Raw genomic sequence first — 21,960 nt, 5'->3', positions numbered from 1 at the left:
CAATAGGACTATCGTGGTATTCCAGAAGGGTCCAGCTGGCTTGTGTGATGGTTGCCAACCCAGTGCCGGTTCCAGAGGGATTGCAGTAGGGCCTTATAGGGAGAACTGCCTTGTCTGTCCATGGTCTCACCTGCTGACCTCAGGGGAGAGGGTTCCCTACTCAAGGAAGGCAAGAAAGAATGTCCTAGTGACAAGGATGAAGAATAGATTTCCTCTAAGGGCAGCACTGATACATATGGCACTCCTGGTATCAGTGGTACCAGTAGCTGTCTTGGTGCGAGGGTAATTTCCGACAGTCTCAGAATCACATGCGAGAGTCTGCAATGACATGCACAGTGGTACCATTAGCAACTCTGCCAATTAACACGACACAGATGATTGCGCAGTCATCTGGATCAGAGGAGATGGAATCATGGTAAACTTCATGGGTGCCATGATAGTAGATGGCACCTTCTCAATAACCCTGGATTCACTGAGGGGCTTAGTGAGTTTTCCCCCAGAGGCTTTATGTGATCTCTCTATATTAGAAAAAGGAGTACTTGTGCACCTTAGAGACTAACCAATTTATTTGAGCACAAGCTTTCGTGAGCTACAGCTCACTTCATCGGATGCATACTGTGGAAAGTGTAGAAGATCTTTCTATACACACAAAGCATGAAAAAATACCTCCCCCCACCCCACTCTCCTGCTGCTAATAGCTTATCTAAAGTGATCACTCTCCTTATCATGTGTATGATAATCAAGGTGGGCCATTTCCAGCACAAATCCAGGGTTTAACAAGAACGTCGGGGGGGGGGGGAGGAAAAAAACAAGGGAAAATAGGTTACCTTGCATAATGACTTAGCCACTCCCAGTCTCTATTCAAGCCTAAGTTAATTGTATCCAGTTTGCAAATTAATTCCAATTCAGCAGTCTCTCGTTGGAGTCTGTTTTCGAAGTTTTTTTGTTGAAGAATAGTCACTTTGAGATCAGAAATCGAGTGACCAGAGAGATTGAAGTGTTCTCCGACTGGTTTTTGAATGTTATAATTCTTGATATCTGATTTGTGTCCATTTATTCTTTTACGTAGAGACTGTCCAGTTTGACCCATGTACATGGCAGAGGGGCATTGCTGGCACATGATGGCGTATATCACATTGGTGGATGTGCAGGTGAACAAGCCTCTGATAGTGTGGCTGATGTGATTAGGCCCTGTGATGGTGTTCCCTGAATAGATATGTGGGCACAGTTGGCAAGGGGCTTTGTTGCAAGGATAGGTTCCTGGGCTAGTGGTTCTGTTGTGTGGTGTGTGGTTGCTGTTGAGTATTTGCTTCAGGTTGGGGGGCTGTCTGTAGGCAAGGACTGGCCTGTCTCCCAAGATTTGAGAGAGTGTTGGGTCATCCTTCAGGATAGGTTGTAGATCCTTAATAATGCGTTGGAGGGGTTTTAGTTGGGGGCTGAAGGTGACGGCTAGTGGCGTTCTGTTATTTTCTTTGTTAGGCCTGTCCTGTAGTAGGTGACTTCTGGGAACTCTTCTGGCTCTATCAATCTGTTTCTTCACTTCCGCAGGTGAGTATTGTAGTTGTAAGAATGCTTGATAGAGATCTTGTAGGTGTTTGTCTCTGTCTGAGGGGTTGGAGCAAATGCGGTTGTATCGCAGAGCTTGGCTGTAGACGATGGATCGTGTGGTGTGGTCAGGGTGAAAGCTGGAGACATGTAGGTAGGAATAGCGGTCAGTAGGTTTCCGGTATAGGGTGGTGTTTATGTGACCATTGTTTATTAGCACTGTAGTGTCCAGGAAGTGGATCTCTTGTGTGGACTGGACCAGGCTGAGGTTGATGGTGGGATGGAAATTGTTGAAATCATGGTGGAATTCCTCAAGGGCTTCTTTTCCATGGGTCCAGATGATGATGATGTCACAGTATGCATCCGATGAAGTGAGCTGTAGCTCACGAAAGCTTATGCGCAAATAAATTGGTTAGTCTCTAAGGTGCCACAAGTACTCCTTCTCTTTTTGCGAATACAGACTAACACGGCTGTTACTCTGAAACCTGTCTCTATTGGAAGGCACTGAGTTCCACCTAGAGTTTCTGTCCTTATGCTCAGAGAGATTTCTCTCCATGTTGGACTTCAGTACTGGCACCAGGTCTTTTTTCATTTCCAGGATTTTCTCTGTGCTGGCCTTGGGTGTCACTCATCTGCTGGGGGGAGGGGGGAAGGTTTCCAGACATTGTTTTCTCCAGTACCAGACTCCTTCAGTCCAAAGAAACCTTCACTGACTGCTCCAATAAGTGGAGCTTCAGTTGGGCATTCTGTGACTTTCAAGTCCTAGAAGAAAACGATCAGCATCCTAGGTATCTTTCTGGTATACGAGTCTTACCCAAGCAGAACAGGCATGTGCTATGCTCATGTTTGCAGGATTAGCCCATCGGAGGAAGCGCAAGGTTTGAAGCCTAAAGGCTTTGAGTCCACCAGGAGTGGTTGAGCTGCCTTGTCCCACCTTTTACGCCCTTGTACAGGAGCACAAGGTGATACAAGAGCATGCACAAGCTCAGACATGGCTATTTGAAAGACTCCAATTGTGTGTGTGTGAGGTTTATAAGCACCTCAAATGAGATCTACCCTGACACATACTCAAAGCAGCAGTACTGGTATTTTTTAAACAAAATACATTTTTTAACAAAATTTGGTATTTTGAGTGGCTTGTTACATTGCCCAGTGCTGTGAGCCCTCTATTGCTGTTAATGCCTACATATTTATAACATACCAATCAATGAATTAGCTGAGCACTATGTTTATGACCATACACTATATGTTAGGATTCCTAGGTACAATAAGCTGTACCATTGATTCTACCACAGCTTAAAATTTCAAATCAGACCTACCGCAGGCCTTTAAACTTTATTTGAACACAATCTGGACCTTTTTTAAAATCATAATATAATTCATTCTGTCCCACTCCAAAAGCAGAAAGATCTGAATCATGTTACTGAATAAGATTGGGCAAGTGTGTTTCAAAGTAAAATAGTTCCCCCCCCCATGGGAGTTATTCATTTTTGTTTGTGGGAAAAGTGACATGCTGAAAACCATGGCATAGTTTTACAAAATATGGTAAACCCTGTCCAATTATATACAGATACATCATATTATAATTTTCTCCATTACTTTACCAGCGGTTTGTGTAACCATAATTCTTTCTTAAGCCCATCCCAGATTGTTGCCAGTTGTAATGCCTGCTGGCTAAACAAAATATTTCTATTTGGATCCAACACACCTATAACATTCTCAACCTCTCCTGGAATGTCATATTCCTCTTCATCATCAGCAGCATCAACAGCAGCAATTCCTACGTTCTGTGCAACTGGAACCTGGGCAGAAAACTGCAGATTGGCAGCCAAAGATCTACAACCACGTTGATACCTGTACAGAAAACAAAGTTTATTTGCAATTTTTTGTTTAAGTGTGTGCCTACCAAGTTGATCCTGGAACACACCATATGCCATCCTCAAAACCTTCTCTCAGTGTAGTACATTTTCACGGTAGTATTTTTTAATCTACTGTAGAAAAACACTTTTCTAGTACTCAAAGAACACCATATATATGTTCATACAATAGCACTTGTGTTCTCACAGCACCTTATACTGTGAGCTATCAAATTTCACAAGCAAAACAGATGCACTTTGAAACACCTCCTTAAACACCTATTTGCCTCAGAAAATATGCTAGAGATTCAGTAGGTAGCATCCTTCCTTCTATGGCTATGTATACACTATGAGCTTGGAGTATGATTCCCAATTTGCTGACATGTACTTGCGATAGCCCAGTGAGAGCTAGCACCAGTATAAATAGCAGCGTAGCCACAGTACCATAGGCAGTAGCAGAAAAGCTTAGCAATGCCGATTGCGGAGTACATATCCACAGGTTGGGAACGGTTTGTATTCAGCACAGCTAAGCCATGTCGCTGCTGCCCATGCTACCACAGCTATACCACTATTTATACCAACAATAGCTTAAGTACATGTATGCTACCTGGGAATCACACCCCTAGCTCAGAGTGTAGACATAACCTAAGACAACAAGAAGTCAATATTCCAGCACAGTACCAGGAAGCACTGTGCAACTGAAGGCATCATCTTTTGGACACGATGTAAGTATCAAGTTAAATGTGGTAATTATTTTCCATCTTCAAATTTTAACTACTCCTCAAGTCCCTGCTTCTCTGTCTCAGCACATACTATTGCCCATTTGGACCCTGTACTCCTCCAGGCCTCCTTTCCTTCACAACTGTCCTCAGCCAACCTCTCTATACTTCTCCAAATCTCCGAAATGAAACTATATGCTATACAACCTCCTTCACCTCTTTCCACTTCCATGCCAACTTAGATGCATTTTTTTTTAAATTGAACACGCAAAGACTAGAGAATTTGAGAGCTTATAATTTCTCTCCTTTTCCCCTCCATTTACCTTTTAACTCAGACATTTATCTCAACTAGACGACGAGTCTCTTGGAGAAAGGGGACCATATATTTTTTGTTGCCTGTAAACTACTTTGTACACCCATAGTGTAGGATAATTGAGACACAGAGAGAACAAACAATAATTAAGATTAAGATCCCAAGTCACCTATAGCAAAAGCAGGACAGTTAGTTAACTCCAGCATCCTGGAAAAATTATAAGCTGAATGACTACTTTCTGCCTCAAATTCCCCATCTCAATTCACGTGGACATAGTGTTTATCAGCATTTCCCACACTAAATTGCTGTGCACTGTAAAACAACTGCCAGATTCTACCTCAGAGATAGGTCTAACTCAGCGGCAAGTGAAGTGATTCCTATATGAGTTTTGTCCATCAGTTTACATTTATTAAGTGATCCAAGTTTCTTTGGTAAGAAAGCTGCCCAACAAATGCAAATCATTATTATAAAAGACCTAGAGAGACTCAGTATAGTTAAAGTTGAATTCCAAATTCAATTCTAATCTTCTGTCAGTTGCTCACAACGCTCTGAAAAAGGTTTCTTTTGAGCAGTAATTTTCCATGCTTGGTCTTCGCTGTAATGCATCTTCACTTATTCAAGCATTTACACACCCTTTTCTTATTTTTTTTTTAAATCAGAAATTTTATACTCCAATATCTCAGATAACTGAAGCTTCAAAACTTGGCTTGTTTTGTATTCCATGGTGCTTGAAAATCATGCCAAATGTGAGAAAAAGGTACAGAACTGTGGAAATGTATATTAGAACTTTTCCATTTCAGTCACTACATTTTATTACCATTAGAGGTTAATTAGATAGAAATTAGCCATGGTAAGAGCTAAACTGTAATATTAAATAATGAAGTTATCAAAGGCCAATATGATTACATACACTACATGACTGATAATTTAACTTTTTGTACATTCAGACATACACAACAATTACAGATATCATCATTCTTCACATGAGAGCTAAGTTTGTCATTTATGTACACAAAATGAAGCAAATAATGCTACAACATCTGACACATCCATGTTTAAAATGAAAAAAATTAGGGATAAATTCTGCACTTACATGAAAATTCCCTGCTCCCATCAACCTCAAAGGGTGTGGTGAGCAGACAATTTTTGACCCTTACCACTGAAAGCAAACTCTTAAGATGGTAAAAAGGAAAGACATAAGAAAGGGAATTTGATTAACTGAAAGATTAAAAAAATAGATTAGAGATTAAAATAAAGCTGAAAATATAAACAGTTTTCCACTACTCCTGAAACTGAAAAGGTTTAATAAAATTAAATACTTTAATAAAAGACCATTTACTCAATGCCACTACTATCACCATTTGTGCAACTTAGAGAAAACACAATATGCAATGAAGTGAAAGTATTCAGCTTGCTAAACAAGTAGATATTTCTGGCAGTCAGGAGGGGAACATTCTACAACTAGAAAGAATTTCCTAAGCCTAGGGACTTTCTCAAAGGTGAAAGATACAATCCAAATGATAAAAATAGCTGACAAGGGAGCCTGCAATTTTAAAATATCAGTGCGAGAAATCTGAAAAAGGGTCTGCCCTGTGGCAATAAATAAAACCAGGCACCAGAGGAAAGGTGACAATAGAATTTCACTAAACTAAATAATCTTGGTTTATGAATAGGTTTTTTTTCCAAATGGGCATTACGTTTGATCAGGGAGTAAGAATTCTGTAATACAGTATTGGGTGTAACTTTTATAGTACACTGAACTAAATACCTTGGTGATGAGGTCACTACATTTCCAAATTTGCAACATGTTAGAAAAGTTTTCCACTGTATATGAATATGTTTATGCTTGTACTTACTATATGCAGAGGTGAAAGTAAGCCAGTGCACCGTACCAGGGCAGCCCGGCTTCCCCAGGGGGCAATTTAAAGCATCTGGGGCTCCCAGCAGTGGCTGGAGCCCCAAGCCCTTTAAATTGCCTCCAGAGCCCTGATGCTGGAGCCCTGGGGTAGCAGCTGCAGGGCTCTGTCGGCTATTTAAAGGGCCCAGGGCTCCCCTACTTCTACCGCTCCAGCCCTTTAAATAGCCGCCGGAGCCCCGCCGCCGCTACTCCAGGGCTCCGGGGGCTATTTAAAGGACCAGGGCGGTAGAAGCAGGGGAGCCCTGGGACCTTTAAATAGCCCCTGTAGCCCCAGGCTGCTGCTACTACCCCGGTGGGGGAGGGGAGGAGGGGGAGGAGAAGGAGTGGGGGGGCATTTACCTTACAGGGTGGGCTGGGGATGGCTCTGACCCCCCTCAGCCCCACCTCTTCCGCCCTAGGCCCCACCCCTTCTGGGTGCCAGAGCTGGCCCCAGCGTACCGGTAAGTCACTCGACTTACTTTCACCCCTGACTACATGTAACAAAAAAAGGGCATGTCACAGGACTTTAATTTACACTGAAATCTGCTATATAATTGCTAAGTTAAATATGGAACACTAACTCCAAGCACTGACAAGAAGTTATTCAGAGTGCAACAAAGAAAAAAAACCTCCTGTATTCAAGTAACATAGATGAAGGATATCTAACTGAACATTTAAACTAGACAATCTTGTAATCAAATGAATATGTACCAGTTTTATTACTCATCCACTGTATAAGTAAATCTGAATTTCAAAATCCAATACTGTTGTTTAAAGGACTAGTGCATGTAAGTTTGCTCTATTTCTTTTAAACTAACCTCCACTTTGCCACCTTTGGTTTTAGAAATGTCAATCCAAGTCGTTGAACAAGTTTCACCCCTAGTTTACGAAGAAGCGTCTGGTTACTTTCTGACAGCTTGCAATTATCAAGGCATTCAAGTACAGTAGAAGCTGTAAAAGAGAAAGGAAATGTACTGAACAAAAATGCTTCTTGCTGCCCATCAATATCATGAAACAACAAATGTTTAATACATAAGCATAATTATAATTAAGAGAAGGTGGTCTAATGGTTTGAGCAACAGACTGAACCAGGAACTCCAAGTTCTAAAACCTGGTTCCATCACTAACTCACTTTGGTTTTAGAGGAGGAAAAAAAATTTTGGTTAAGGGCCAGGACTGCACTTACAAGATCTAGGTTATATGCCTGGCTGCACCACCGATTTCCTATTTGACTTTAAGTAGGTCACTTAACCTCTCTGTGGCTCAGGTTCCTCATTTGCAAAAGAAAAGGATAACGCTCATCTCCCAGGAGAATTAGGTAGCAAAATTCATTAATATTTGTGCTTTGAGGTCCTCATCTTACAGTGTTATTTAAGTGCAAATAACTTATTATTACTATTTAACCACACTGCAACAGTTTCCCCATTGATAAAATGGGGGTAACATTACTTACATACCTCACAGGGATGTCATGAAGGATTCATTATAAAAATGTATGTTAAGAGCCTTGAACATGAAAAGCGCTAAATATTATTATGAGTGTTCTGAGAACAGGACAGAGGCAGGAATTCTAATCCTGGCTCCAACACAGCCTTCCTCTGTGTCCTTGAGCAAGTCATCCGTTTTCCCCATATATAAATTGGGGATAATACCTCCCTACCTCTCCTCCAAGAGAGTTTTGAGAGGATTAATGTTTGTAAAGCACTTTGAACATGAAAAGTGCTATTATGTATATATATATATAAAACTGACCTAGAGTATTGTTACAAGGTTTATCTTTAATCACTGACATACAGTACATTCATGCATCACGAGTTTCAAAATCTGGTGGAAAGTGAGAGCTGAGGGAGGCTCTTGCCATAAATGAGTAACTCAAAACTCTCTCAGTATAAAGTTGTAGTGTTAAAGGTACTCAAGATGGATACTTCGTTTTTGATTACAAATAAAAACAAAGCCTTTTATATTTGCAACCTAAAATGATTCCTGAATGCTTTGATGTATGATCCTAAGAAGCAATTAATATGGACAAGTAACTCTCTGTCATGTAGCTATCATTCTTAGCAGGGCTGTCAAATGATTAAAAAAATCACGAGATTAAAAAAATAGTTGTGATTAATCACACAGTTGATAATAGAATGTCATTTACTGAAATATTTTGGGTGTTGAGGATGAGCTGTCTCTTTAAGCAGAACACTCAGGAGTCTGAACATTTTTGAGCTGGGCAGCACTCACTCCTGAGCCAACAGCAACAACAGACAGGCTTTCCCTGCTCCCGGACCCCAGCAGAGCAGCGAACATGGACAGGGGGAGGAGGACACCTTGACATCCCCACCCCACTCTGTGCAGCAGACAGGCTCCCAGTCCAGAACAGCTTGACCGGGGCAGCAGTGGAGCAAGGCAGCAGGAAGAGGGTCACTCCTGAACCAGAGGCACACAGATGTCCCTCCCGAGCATGACGCCCTGGTGTGCAATTAACGCTTGCTAAAAAAACAACATGTTAATTAGTTTTGAGTTAATCGCTTGCATTAACTGTGATTAATTGACAACCCTATTTCTTACAGAATGTGCTACAAGTGTAAAGATTTAAACATTACACTGGCCTAAGTGTTCTGCAACTTGTTATACTAGTCCTGTATAAGAGTGATTAATTAGTATCTTTAAAAAAAATAATCCCTTGACCTAACAGTAACAGTTTCAAAATCCAATTTGCAAGCCATCTACAAGCTCCTAACTTTCAAATGATATAAAGCATCTCTTTCTAGCCCTGGCAAATTTCAAAATAGTTTGTCTTAAAAAACACATCTTTCCGATCACTCTCTTTAATTCTATTATGGTTTTAGTGGTTACTATTTCAAGTTATACAAATTAATGCTTTATGCCTTCTGAAAGCCTGGGACCATTCCAGCTTTACTACTGCATTAACAATTTATCTCTAGCAGTTCTAGAGAAAGAATACTGAAGTCATGTCAAAATTCAAGTTGGGAAATTCATAATGACAATTTTAAGGATGAAGCTTCCAAGTCTTTAGTAGACCAACACAAATGTTTTCAAGACCAGGAAAATTTTCCCAACCACTGGTCCAGGATTAGTGATCAAAAAGAAGAGAGTGTTTAATATTGAATTAATAGGAACGTCTCTTAGCCAGGCTGCTGTAAGCCTGCATAATACAGGAGCCCAAAAGCAGATTCAAGGTGTCACACCTAAAAGCACTGAAAGCGAACTATATAACATATTTCTTTTTTAAAACAATTTCTCTTAACTATATAACTGATAATAGTTCCCCTTAAGAATAAATATCACAGAACATATGAGCCTTGACATTGGTGAGGCCTCATCTGGAGTACTGTGTCCAGTTTTGGGCCCCGCATTACAAGAAGGATGTGGAAAAATTGGACAGCGTCCAGCAGAGGGCAACAAAACTGATTAGAGGACTGGAACACGACTTATGAGGAGAGGCTGAGGAAACTGGGATTGTTTAGTCTGCGGAAGAGAAGAATGAGGGGGGATTTGATAGCTGCTTTCAACTACCTGAAAGGGGGTTCCAAACAGGATGGATCTAGACTGTTCTCAGTGGTAGCAGATGACAGAACAAGGAGTAATGGTCTCAAGTTGCAGTGGGGGGAGGTTTAGGTTGGATATTAGGAAAAACTTTTTCACTAGGAGGGTGGTGAAGCACTGGAATGGGTTACCTAGGGAGGTGGTGGAATCTCCATCCTTAGAGGTTTTAAAGGTAAGCCTTCACAATGCCCTGGCTGGGATGATTTACTTGGGGATTGGTCCTGCTTTGAGCAGGCGGTTGGACCAGATGGCCTCCTGAGGTCCCTTCCAACCCTGATATTCTATGATTCTTACCATATGGTAAACAGTCGTCTCTCTTGCCATGTTTAAATAACTGCGCCTAAGGGGAAAAAAAGAAAAATGTTTGTGGAACATGGTAATTACAACTTATAAAGCACAATTTACCAAACCCAAAGATCTAAAGCATTCTTCAATGTTCCTGCAGTAATACAAAATTCTCACCATAATATATAAACATACAATATGAGATACTGTGATGCACCTCAAAGGGTATCTCTATACTGCAATCGGAGGTGTGACTGCAGCACATATAGACATACCTGACTTAGCTTTAATTTAACTATCTTGGATACAAATAGTAGTGAAGCTGCAGCAGCACAGACTTCAGAGTGGGCTAGCTTCCTAAGTACATAACCAAAGTCCCAAATGGGCTTTGTATAGCCCATACTGAAGCCAGTGATGCCATGGCTTCGCTGCTATATGTGCTGTAATCACACACCCAGATTGCAGTGTAGATGTACCCTAAGAGGCAAAGCACACATCTTGCAGACACGGGGGGAGTCCCAATGTAGCTTTAAGCCACATCTGTGCACTTCTGACACTGGGCTAGTATGGGGGCTGGAGATGCCCATGACCTAACTTCCGGTATGTCTACACTGCAGTAAAACACCTGTGGCTGGCCCATGGGAGCGGACTCAGACGCATGGGGCTCAGGCTGAGGGGCTATAAAATTGCAGTATTGGGCATAACTTTTATAGTACACTGAACTAAATCAACCTTGGTGATGAGGTCACTACTTTTCCATCTTTGGAACATGTTAGAAAAGTTCTCCACTGTATATGAATATGTTTATGCTTATACTATATGTAACAAAAAAAAGGGCATGCCACAGGACTTTAATTTACACTGAAATCTGCTATATAATTGCTAAGTTACATATGGAACACATTAACTCCAAGCACCGACAAGGAGTTATTCAGAGTGCAACAAACAAAAAACCTACTGTATTAAGTAACATAGATGCAGGATATCTAACTGAACATTTAAACTAGACAATCAAATGAACATATTTGAATATTCAGGCATGGGCTGCATTTACACTGCAAATTTTAGAGCCCCGCACATCCAACTGAGTTGACACAGGCCTACTGCAGGTATTTTATTGCAGTGCAGACATACCCCTAGACAGCCCCGGGGGCCTGTCTAAATGACACCAGTCACCCCAGGTCACTCAGTGTGACACAGTGCTGGAGTGAATCTATGTCTGTCTGTGTATTACAGCCCCACTCCAAGCCTTCCCTTACCAGCCCCTATGTCAGGACTTGAAGGCACTTTCTCACAAGCAATCTTACAACTAGTTTTCACACTGCCTGCATCAGAGGAATTCTTCTCCAACCATAACCAAGGTTTTTAGAGCCCTTTACACCGCTCTGGCCCTTTTCCCCAGCATAAATGGGCCAGAGCCAAGGCAAGGATTTCAATCACAATCTCTTTCCTAGCATCAACAAAAAGAAAGATATCAGTAATACTGAATGCCTAGGAGATTAAAAGTTCCATGTAGACTGCCATCTAGTTCGGACAGCACATCATCTGTATATTCAAAGCACATTATACATTATTGGAGTAATTTATAAAAATACTTTATCTTTCTGCATAAAAGGCAACACAGCCTATATATCCCCACACACTCAAAATGCATTTTTTCAAGACTTAATTTGACAATCATAGAACCTTCTTTCCCTGGACATATACTATGAGCTGAAATGGTGAAATGTGAGCTGGGGGCAGAGGACAATCTACAAAGGAAAACAAAATCTGTTATAAGCCAAGACACCATAAAAATATATTGCAATCCACAATATGCCATCTGATATGCATGTGGGGCTCCCATTAAAGTTATGGGTATCAGAAGGCAGAATTTGGCACGGGATGCTCACTTATGGTCTGGCAAGTAGAATAAAGTCCTCTCAAAACAAGGTGCTATGTCAAATAATGAGCAAAGTCTACGTGTCTGGAGGGCATAAGGTCATTGCCTAATTACATTTCTCAATGTTTGAGATTTAATAGCTTACGAAGAGATACCGGCACAAACTCCTACATCACTCATTTTTTTAAACAACATTCTTGCTCTTCATCTTCTTTTCCTAGTAAAAAAGTAAGTTATTACAATGTGTTCCGTTTAATTTTGGTTTCAGTGAAAGTGTAATCAATTCTATATGATTTCAGTATGTCCAGCTTTAGTATCTAAATTCATTACAAATTTATACGGACAACAAAAACCACATGTATATTCAAACTACAGTATTTTTTTTGTCAGAATACTGAACCTCTCCAACCTTTTTTTTTTTTTTTTAAATCAGGAGATAATTTTTTGTCATAAATCAAAACTAATGCAGGAGAACAGCACCCCACTAGTTTCAACTGGCTACAGTTTCCTTCACTTACTGTTTTAAACTGTTGCTATATTAAAGCTCAGCAACTGAAATTCATGAGTCTCACACACAATAAATGCTACATGCTTTATGTTTCAGTTTCAATTTCTATGGGGAAGATTATCTTCTAGTGAATGGCAAGAGTTGTGGGTGGCTGGGGGGGAAGGGGGCTGTTTAAGCCATTTATCACACGTAACAGGCATCTCTGTGTAACAACCTCCACTGAGTTACAGTTCATTTTGGATGAACAGCAGACCTGCTTGAGAAAATTACAACTGAAAAGCTGGCCAGTACACACACAAATTTCAAACGTGTAGCTACACCCATGGTGTTGTGCAATATACAGCTACAAGAAAATATATATTACACACACATATACATACACACACACACACACACACACACACAGCTTCAGCTACAAGAACTGTGGCTGTGCCCCAGGGCCTTTAGGATAGTAGCACAGAAAAAAAAAAAGAATATAACAACCTTGTATTTATTCAGCTTCATTGTTTTATTTTGGGAGCCTCTATAATGTAACAAGTTATAGGAAACATTCTACCCACTACTGAAATGCAGCTACTGTACATCTTGAGCAGTGGTGGGCAAACTTTTTGGCCAGAGGGCCACATCGTGGTTCTGAAATTGTATGGAGGGCTGGGTAGGGAAGACTGTGCCCCCTATCCATCCCCTCCCACTTCCCACCCCAACTGCACCGCTCAGAACCCCCAACCCAGCCAACGCTCCCTGCTACCTGTCCCTGCCCCTAACCGCCCCCCCAGGACCCCACCCCCATCCAACCCCCCAGCTCCATGTCCCCGACCCCTATCTACCGGCCCCCACCCGCCAACAGGTCCCCGGGACTCTCATGTCTATCCAACTCCCCCATTCCCCATCCCCAGAACCTCTGCCCCATCCAACCCACCCCGTTCCCTGTCCCCGACTGCCCCCGAGAACCTCCGCCCCCTCCAACCCCCCCCGCTCCATGTCCCCTGACTGCCCCTGAGAACCCCCTGCTCCTTATCCAACCCCCCCGCTCCCTTACCATGCCACTCAGAGTGGCAGGACTGGCAGCCACGCTGTGGCATGGCTGCAGGGGAGGGGGAACAGCCGGGGAGGGGCTGGGGGCTAGCCTCCCAGGCCAGGAGCTCAGGGGCTGGGCAGGACAGTCCTGCAGGCCAAATGTGGCCTGCAGGCCGTAGCTTGCCCACCTCTGATCTACAGTGATATGAAGCAGCTATTAGCAGCTTACAGCAACACTACATAACAATAATCAAGAACCCAAAACGAAGGAAAATAGCATTTGCCATAAATTAAGGATTTAGTTAAGGTTTTAATAATCTATAACTCTTATATAGATGTCAATTCTAGAAAACAGAAAATGATGGAGTAACCAAAAACTTGTGTCACTTCACAAATATATATAATTTACTTTCCTATCTTATCCTTTTGCCCACCCAGTCAATAATGTAAATAAACCTTTTTGAAAATCAGAACACAATACTGACCCACATAAAAATGAAATCTCTTCTGGAAACAGAATTTGCTAAGGCACATTTAGAGCTACTGTTAAAAATCTCAACAGGATTAGGCTTCACTTAGCATTACAATCAAGAGAAAGCTACTTAAGCCAAACAAAAATGACCAAAGGTACCCAAAGACTTTCTCTGCACAATCTGTAAACGTTCTCTAAATACGCAACAAAGCTACTGTATCGAGAACCTTATTTTTCCTTTTTGCTTTGTCATTCACAAGGAAAGAAATCTCCAAGGTAAATATGGCCAGGAGTTAAAGTAATAGGAACACAGCCCTACCCTAGAAATATTTCCCCACACGCACCAACTATTTACATGCCTATGTCATTTCAAGTATAGTTTAAAAGCAACAAAAATACCCTGAGGCTATGCACCTGTTTTTAGTTTGTTATTAAATTGCATTTCAGGATCCTAAATTAGTATTTCTGATCACTGTATTACAAGCTACACAGTGGGCTTTGAAGATTTATATCAGTTTATTTCATATTTGAACATAAGAGCTGCCATACTGAGTCAGACTGTGGTCCATCTTGCCCAGTATCCTGTCCCAGACAGCTTACATTAGTAGTAGGGAAATTTTCAAGCACATGACTGAGCCCTAAATAACTTATGAAGTGCAAACACTACAGAGTCAACTCTGGCCGTCAAAAAGGTAGTCAGTAGCAATATAGTTACCATCATAAACATCATTTTATAAAGGTACTAAATCTGTATAAAAAATCATTAATTTTCAGATATACCCAGTTCTGCTCAAACGGCTATCACGACAAACTAGTCTAGATTGTCTCTATGTTTACTAAAGAAAGATCATTGCAGCAAGCTACTTAGGCCCATTTCATCACAACCCCGGCTGTGTGGACACTTCTGCTACATCATCTGCCATCTACCACCAAGTCCCCAAGACCATGAGGAAGCCATTCTGCAGAATTTGGGGCAGATTACTAGACCAATCATTAGCCACAGCACCATCTTCTACTCATCAAAATACTCAACTCTTCTACCTTTGTATGATCTTAGCACAATGTAATTATATTCTGATTACAGCTTCTGGACACTACCATAAGAGAAATACATTATTTCTGTGCAGAAATACAGGCAAGAGCAAATGCTGTTTCAAGCAACAAACTCCTGCAGTTATAATGAGCAAAGGGGACTCAAGCCAAGGGCAGTACAATTCCTGCAGGAGTACAGATGGGTAGCTGTTCATGAAACTCTGCGGTTGCCCTTTTCCATGGATCTCCTTGATGTCTGGATTTTGGAGGTCTACTTTCACCCTCATCTTCTCCACAGGACCCCTAAATCCTCCAATTTAGAACAATTTTCTGAAAAGTCCTTGAGATGAAACTTGGATTTTGTAGTCCCTCCATTCTGGCCTCACACCACAGGCTTCTCCATGAGAGAAAGTGAACCAGCCTTTAAGTTTCACATCCTCAGTGGCCACTGTGAAAGTTTTATCCTGTCCCCTCAGGAAATGCAACTAGAAGGTACCTCCCCTTACATATACACAAGCAGCAGCAAGTATTTAATAGGTGAGCAATTTTAAGTTATATAATATTGGGGAATATTGCTCTCAGGGCGGGCAGGCGGGCAGGCAGGCGGGCAGGCAGAAAGACCCTTCTAGACATAGAAAGGAGAGCAGGGAAACTCAAAATATTTTAGAGCATTTTTAAAAACTGTTCAGCACATACCATTTAAAAGGAAACTTATTTTCCTACAGCCAATTTAAAAAATTCAAGTTGACAGTTTCTCTGTAATGCTTTCCTTCATGTCACATTCTCTGAAAGGTGAAGAGTGGAATAAAACATGCACCAATTTTCCTAGATTTTGCTAAATAAATAAGTGCTGAACTACTTTATTCCCTACTTTCCAGTAGAGAATCACTCCAGCACTAGTTGCAGCAGTGAAGGAAGGCTACCATTTACAGTATATATGCAAGTGTTAATAAAATCATTGAGACAGCTCTGCTGTAAGTTATACTAGAAAACCTGATGGCTACTGTCTCTTTTCAAAAGGCAAATTACACTAAAAGTAGGTCTACACTGCAGTTAGACACGTGTAGCTGGCCCATGCCAGCTGACTTGGGCTCATGGGGCTTGGGCTAAGGGGCTGTTTAACTGCGGTGCAGGCGTTCAGGCTCAGGCTGGAGCCTGAGCTCTGGGACCTTCCCACCTTGCAGGATCCCAAGGCTCAAGCTACACCATAATTAAACAACCCCTTAGCCCAAGCCCCACAAGCCTGAGTCAGCTGGCATGGGCCAGCCGCTGGTTTTTATTTGCAGTGTAGACATACCCTTACACAAATATTACTGTGAATGTTCAAAAGAATAACCCTGCATCTACTCTACGTCTTGAGTTATTGGATTATTCAGTAATAGGAGGTTAATTCACTATAATTACCAGCAATTAATAGAATGAAATAGTCATTGTAGTGGGTCTACAGCGCAATGCGCTACATAAAGAACATATTTTTCTTGTCTACTCCTATGAATGGATCTTTCTATGTTCTAATATATATGTATATTCCAATATACACTGCACATAATTATGTGCTGTACTTAGAGCTCCTTTTGAAAAGCATCCAAAAGTTCCTGCTGCTACATAATGCAGTGACTCACCTGCTTAATAGGGTTGGAGGCTCTGAGTACATAACACCAAGCTCCATGCTTTGCATTGGTGACCCACTCACTTCATGGAACAGTCTAAAAGGAACTAGGTATTGTCTTTGAAGTCCTAATGGTCTGGGACCAGTTATAGATGAAATTATCTCCCCATATCTTGTTTCATTTATTGATACTGGCTAGATCACTACTGCTATCAGTTCCTGAAGTCTTTAGGACCAGTGGTAGGGCACTCAAATTGGGTGCTGTATCTAGAGAATCAGCTTTCCTTGAGGTCCACAGCAGCTGTGAGTTTAGCAAGCTCTGGACACAAGGAAAGGCTTCCTTCACACCCCTTAACTGCACCAACACAAGTAGGCAGCAGTGACACAAGGCTGACAAACATTTGTTGTTTTTAATATAACTACAAAACAACTAGTTAACACTAGAGCAGGTGTTATATAAATACAAATGTTCAACCAGACAATTCATTTTTAAAAGCTCTGTCCACCTAAAGAAACCACAACTTAACAGCTAGCATGTTTTCACCAGGAGATAAAATGGTCATGGCTGTAGAGATGCAGCATGTCAGAAAGATCAAAAGATTTCTTTTGCACAAACAAAAAATACAATACAGGGACTGATAAAAACCTTCCACTAAATTATCATGCTCCCGTAAAAGATGTTCTAGATACATTTTTCTCCTCAAAATAAACGAACACCCATATCACTTTCTCCCAGCAAATTATGCTTTAAGATGCCAGGTAGAACAACCACCAAGTTGTGAGAACTCCAAATAAACGTGTTCTTAGATGCCCAAGAGATCTTCCAGCAGACCTAGGGAAAACCTGACTTTATATTCCAGATATTTCTGACATAAAAAACAAAACAAGAAAAGAAAAACTTTCCAGCTTTCTTTACACATCATAAACAAAAACAAAAACCAAGCACTGGCCCCAATTTTTAAAGAAATCCTTTTTGTATCACCATTAAATAACTTAAAATGTACAAGATTTATTTTCCAGGGAAAATAAAAGGCATTTTAATTGCATGGTGGTCTCAAAAAAGTAGCATGCATATTTTCTCCTGGCATATAGCATCGGTTGTTTAATATGTATAAGGTAAAGTGATGGACTCAGAACAACTCTGAAATCCTAGAGCACACATTGGATGGTTTTAAAAATTAAAGAAAGATTAAAAGTGAAAAATTAAATTTCGCTCCAATGAAAGGAGAATGGAAAAGAAAAGAGAAGGAGAAAAGTCAGAGAGTAAACAGCAAATAAGATTATTTAGATTCAGTTTTCTTGCCTTTAAGCTGGAAAAACATCACGGCACATCATTCTTAGAAAAATATGATACAAAGGAAACAATTAATATGCTTCGTTTTCCTTCTATTTAGAAAATTTTAAGGTCAGCAACAAATAATATTGAACGTAAGGAAGCTGCCTATTGGATGCACCAGGTAATCATAAAGTTACACCATGTTCCTTCCACTTTAATAAGAACATAAAATATATGCCAACTTAACCAGCTTGTTGAAAGGTATGTAACTCCCTCTCCCTTAAGTAATTATGCCACCTACAAATTAGAGAAAAGCACTGCCATATAACTAATAATCTGACTGTCAAGTCTCGTTTTGTTCTTTTAGAATCAACATGGTGTATGGTACAAACAAAAAACTAGTTTTAGTAATCATGAAGGGGGGAAAAAAAAAACCACCATACACAAACGCACTTCACCTTCCAATTGTCTACATATCCCATTTAGGCCTGGCCTTTATGAGATTATGAATCAGTACTACCTCTGGGACATATACCCCAAGCTATACAAATCATCACTATTAAGGGTGGCCTGACTGCTTGGCAACAAGCACGTCCTGCTGTCAAACAGGAGACACAAGTTTGAAGCTATCCTCCAGCTCTAATAAACCAAGATGAAGAAGGATAATCCCAGCGTTCAGAGGGAGGCGAGAACACAGCATATTCTATCACTCTGGAGCAACCCCTAGAGGTCAAACAAATAATATCCAGAAAACTATCAGCTATGTCAGCCTCTGGGCTAGGTACAGCAACGTAGACAAAACATTAAGATAAACAGTCAAAATAATGGTCCTCACCAAAACGAAAAGATTTAATGTACTACACGTGTAATTTATGGTAAAGTAACTCAATTATGACCCTTATTTTATTCCTCATATAATTTCTGTTTACATCAGATGGGAAACTAGCATATTTCAGAAATGTGTTCCTTCAGTAGAGCATTCACATTTACCTCTATGTAGCTATATGCAGCACATTTGAACTTGCTGTTTAGTACATTGTCATGCAAACTTCAATATGTAGCAACTTTATGGAGAGTGATGGAAACAGTACAGATTTTACAAGTTCTCTAAATTTTGATCAACTGAAAGCTAAGTTCGTATTCATCTACTTTCAAACTTCAGACTTGGTGATTTTTAAAATCTTTTGAGTTGAGTGGCCCTGTACAAAGACTCCGTAAGTACATAAGAAAGAACTAGGGCGGTCTCATTACCTCCGAATAGCTTAACTATATCAGACAGTAAAGCAAGAGAATAATTGAACCTTTTGCCATAGAAAATCCTTAAAATCATGTCCTCATGCAATATATTATATTAAAAGTTCTTGGTTTGAAGTATAAGAATATTTTAATAGCAAAACTTTACCACCAGGAATTGCTACAGTCTGGCTCTACACCACACTCAACATGGCATTCAAATTATTCTTGTGTGAAACTCTGCACAACAACTAATTCAAAGGGTAACAATAAAGTGTACAATGACCTGCTTTTCATACATTAATAGGAACACAGGAAACAGATCCGGGGAAAAGCAGAAGTTATAGTGTGCTGTCCCCTACAAGAAGTTTGAAGGTAACAAGCAACGTTTTAAAATCATTGGGGGCAGAGGGAATTTATCTGCCTAACTCATGTCCATGTTAACGACAGAGGTCAAGGGATGAGAGTAAATGAGCACATGCAGATTTTAACGACTACAACTTTAGTATCAGCAGCCCAAGGCAGCATAAAGGCTTGGCAAGAAACGAAGCAGGCGTCCAATACTTAAAATTCTGAACTTCAAACTAATCACTCTGAAAACTGCCATAAAAAGTTTAATTAAACAAGTTGTTTATTTGAGAAAAAGAAAGGAGAAAAGTTGCAAAAGTGACACAATGGGAAATTGGAACACTTAACCCCATCAAGAAGGGGACAGGGATATTACTGCAGTGAAGAGGCCAGTGGCCTCCCTATCTACAGGGTTTGGAAAGATATGCCCCTCTCTCTTTCCCCCCACTTCATTCTCCTTATACTTGTGCAGTTTTTTTTTTTTATAGCCCTGAACTAAGCAATTTTATTTTAAAAGATAAAATCCCTAAGAGCAATAGACAGTCCCAAAATCACTAATTATCTCTTAACACCAAAATTCTGAAACAAAAATATAAAAAGACTTGGGCAATGTTTACACCAAATATTTATTTTTGTGCCTCTGGGTCAGAAAGGACAGTGTAGCAGAGCTGTCTCTTCCCTGAGGCATAATTCATATAAGTGTGAAACTATTACCAAGCAATCACTAGAGGCAGCTCAGGGAAATGCCCTGTTCTTAGATACAAATAAATGTAGTTCTTAAGGTTCCCAAGTTTCTTCAAATCACCGTGTAGGGTGTTTTATTTTTAATTATTATTCACGTTTGCATCTTGAGTCACTGATAAATCAAATTAAATAAGGTTTAATAAGTTTCAATGCCCTAAGCTACTTCAACATTAGGTCATCTTTGTCACGCAAGAACTGGGAGTGCTACACCCTGCAGCAATAACTAAAAGGCTACTTGATATAATGGCAGGTTTAAAAGCAAACTTTCAGACCAAGATAATTTAGAATGCAGATCCCTGAAATACGTTAAATGTTTCCATAAATTAAGATTTTAAAAATCATTTCCTCATAATTCAGCTTTTGTGACCTTGCCTATTCTATATAAATAGAAAATCATATATACATACACAGTACATTTTAATCTACAGGAAAATTTAAAAAACGTTTTTAAAAACTAAGTGTGACATACTGCAAGCAGTGCTTCCTGCTAGGGCACACCTGTTGTGAAATGATGTATTACTGTCAGCAGGTGTAAAAAAAACCAAGCCCCTCAGTGGAATTTAGATGTGTAATGCAGAGTGCATGTTTCAACAAGAATCATGACACAATAGTACCTGCTCCATTTAAAATGCTGAGTTAGATTAAACAGTAACATAACCAGTCACTGAAATTTAAATCCATGAAGAGGCAGACTAAACAGAAGCAATGTAAAACTCCCCCATTTGTGTGTGATAAGTGGAATATTCTTAGAGCCAAAGTTTTCCCACACACAAAGAGAAAGTTTTTGCAGTAGGTGGAGGATTCTAGGATAACTAGAATCGAAACTTGCACACTGCAATGCACTGAAACAATTTGTGAGTTTCATTCTAATTCAAAACAGTCTTGCCATATCCAAGCCCACTAAAAGCAAGTTCCAAAGTACATTCTTTGAATACCAACCTCCAAAAGCATTTTCATCATCTTCCCAGTGATGATATAAACCAGGAGAGTAGTTTGCCTCACTTGACAAACAAGAGCCTAGATGTAATGCTAGATTACTCTTCTCCAGAGAATATGCAAAAACCTATGACTTCTACATAGAAGAAATATTTAAGACTAGTTTGTGTGTGTGTCTCTCTCTCATATATATATTAATTATATACACACACACACACACACACACGCTCTATGTTTGGGACACCACACAGCTGCCCTACCCCAGAAGCAGCCCAGGAAAGGAATTGTCCTTCTCTCATCTTTGCTCCAGAAGGGTAATAAATTTCTGACCATCCCTTACCAGAATCAATTACTATCATGCTAATTCAGCATGATTGGGGAGTGGTCTTTGCTCATTTATTTGGGATGGGACAGACTCACAGTCAAGGGAAACTGTGCAGGTGGAGCTATCATCACAAAATAACAGTCAAAAAGGATAGCATAAAGATTTCTGGAGATTATTAAGCAATCTCAGTGCTCACATGCCAAGGCTGCATTTTGTTCCACGCCATCCAGTAATGATTTATTGAATATCAGTTGTACAAAATTCTAACTAGGGGGAATAGTACGAAGAAATCTATATAGCCTCTCCAAGGGAGAAGGAAAACCTATATTTTGACTCATGATTTTACTTTAACAAGTGTGCAGTATAAACAAAGTAAAGCTTCCTAAAATGAATTTCCTGAAAGAA

General features: G+C 40.3%; 1 protein-coding gene across 4 annotated transcripts in view; it reads right to left on the bottom strand.

Moving 5' to 3' along the window:
* The window catches only part of TBCD (tubulin folding cofactor D), a 259,864-nt gene that overhangs the window by 205,672 nt on the left and 32,232 nt on the right, over positions 1–21,960 (bottom strand). For all 4 annotated transcript variants that reach the window (XM_084646626.1, XM_084646625.1, XM_084646628.1 and 1 more), the window contains exons 9-11: positions 10,183–10,228; positions 7,149–7,281; positions 3,254–3,399 (exon numbers count right to left, since the gene is read on the bottom strand). In XM_084646626.1, the coding sequence (XP_084502752.1) occupies positions 3,254–3,399; positions 7,149–7,281; positions 10,183–10,228 (325 nt within the window). The remainder of the gene's footprint in view (positions 1–3,253; positions 3,400–7,148; positions 7,282–10,182; positions 10,229–21,960) is intronic.

This window comes from Lepidochelys olivacea, assembly GCF_965140295.1.
Source record: "Lepidochelys olivacea isolate rLepOli2 genome assembly, chromosome: 14".
Lineage (NCBI taxonomy): Eukaryota > Metazoa > Chordata > Testudines > Cheloniidae > Lepidochelys > Lepidochelys olivacea.
This window is presented reverse-complemented; position numbering and strand designations above follow the sequence as displayed.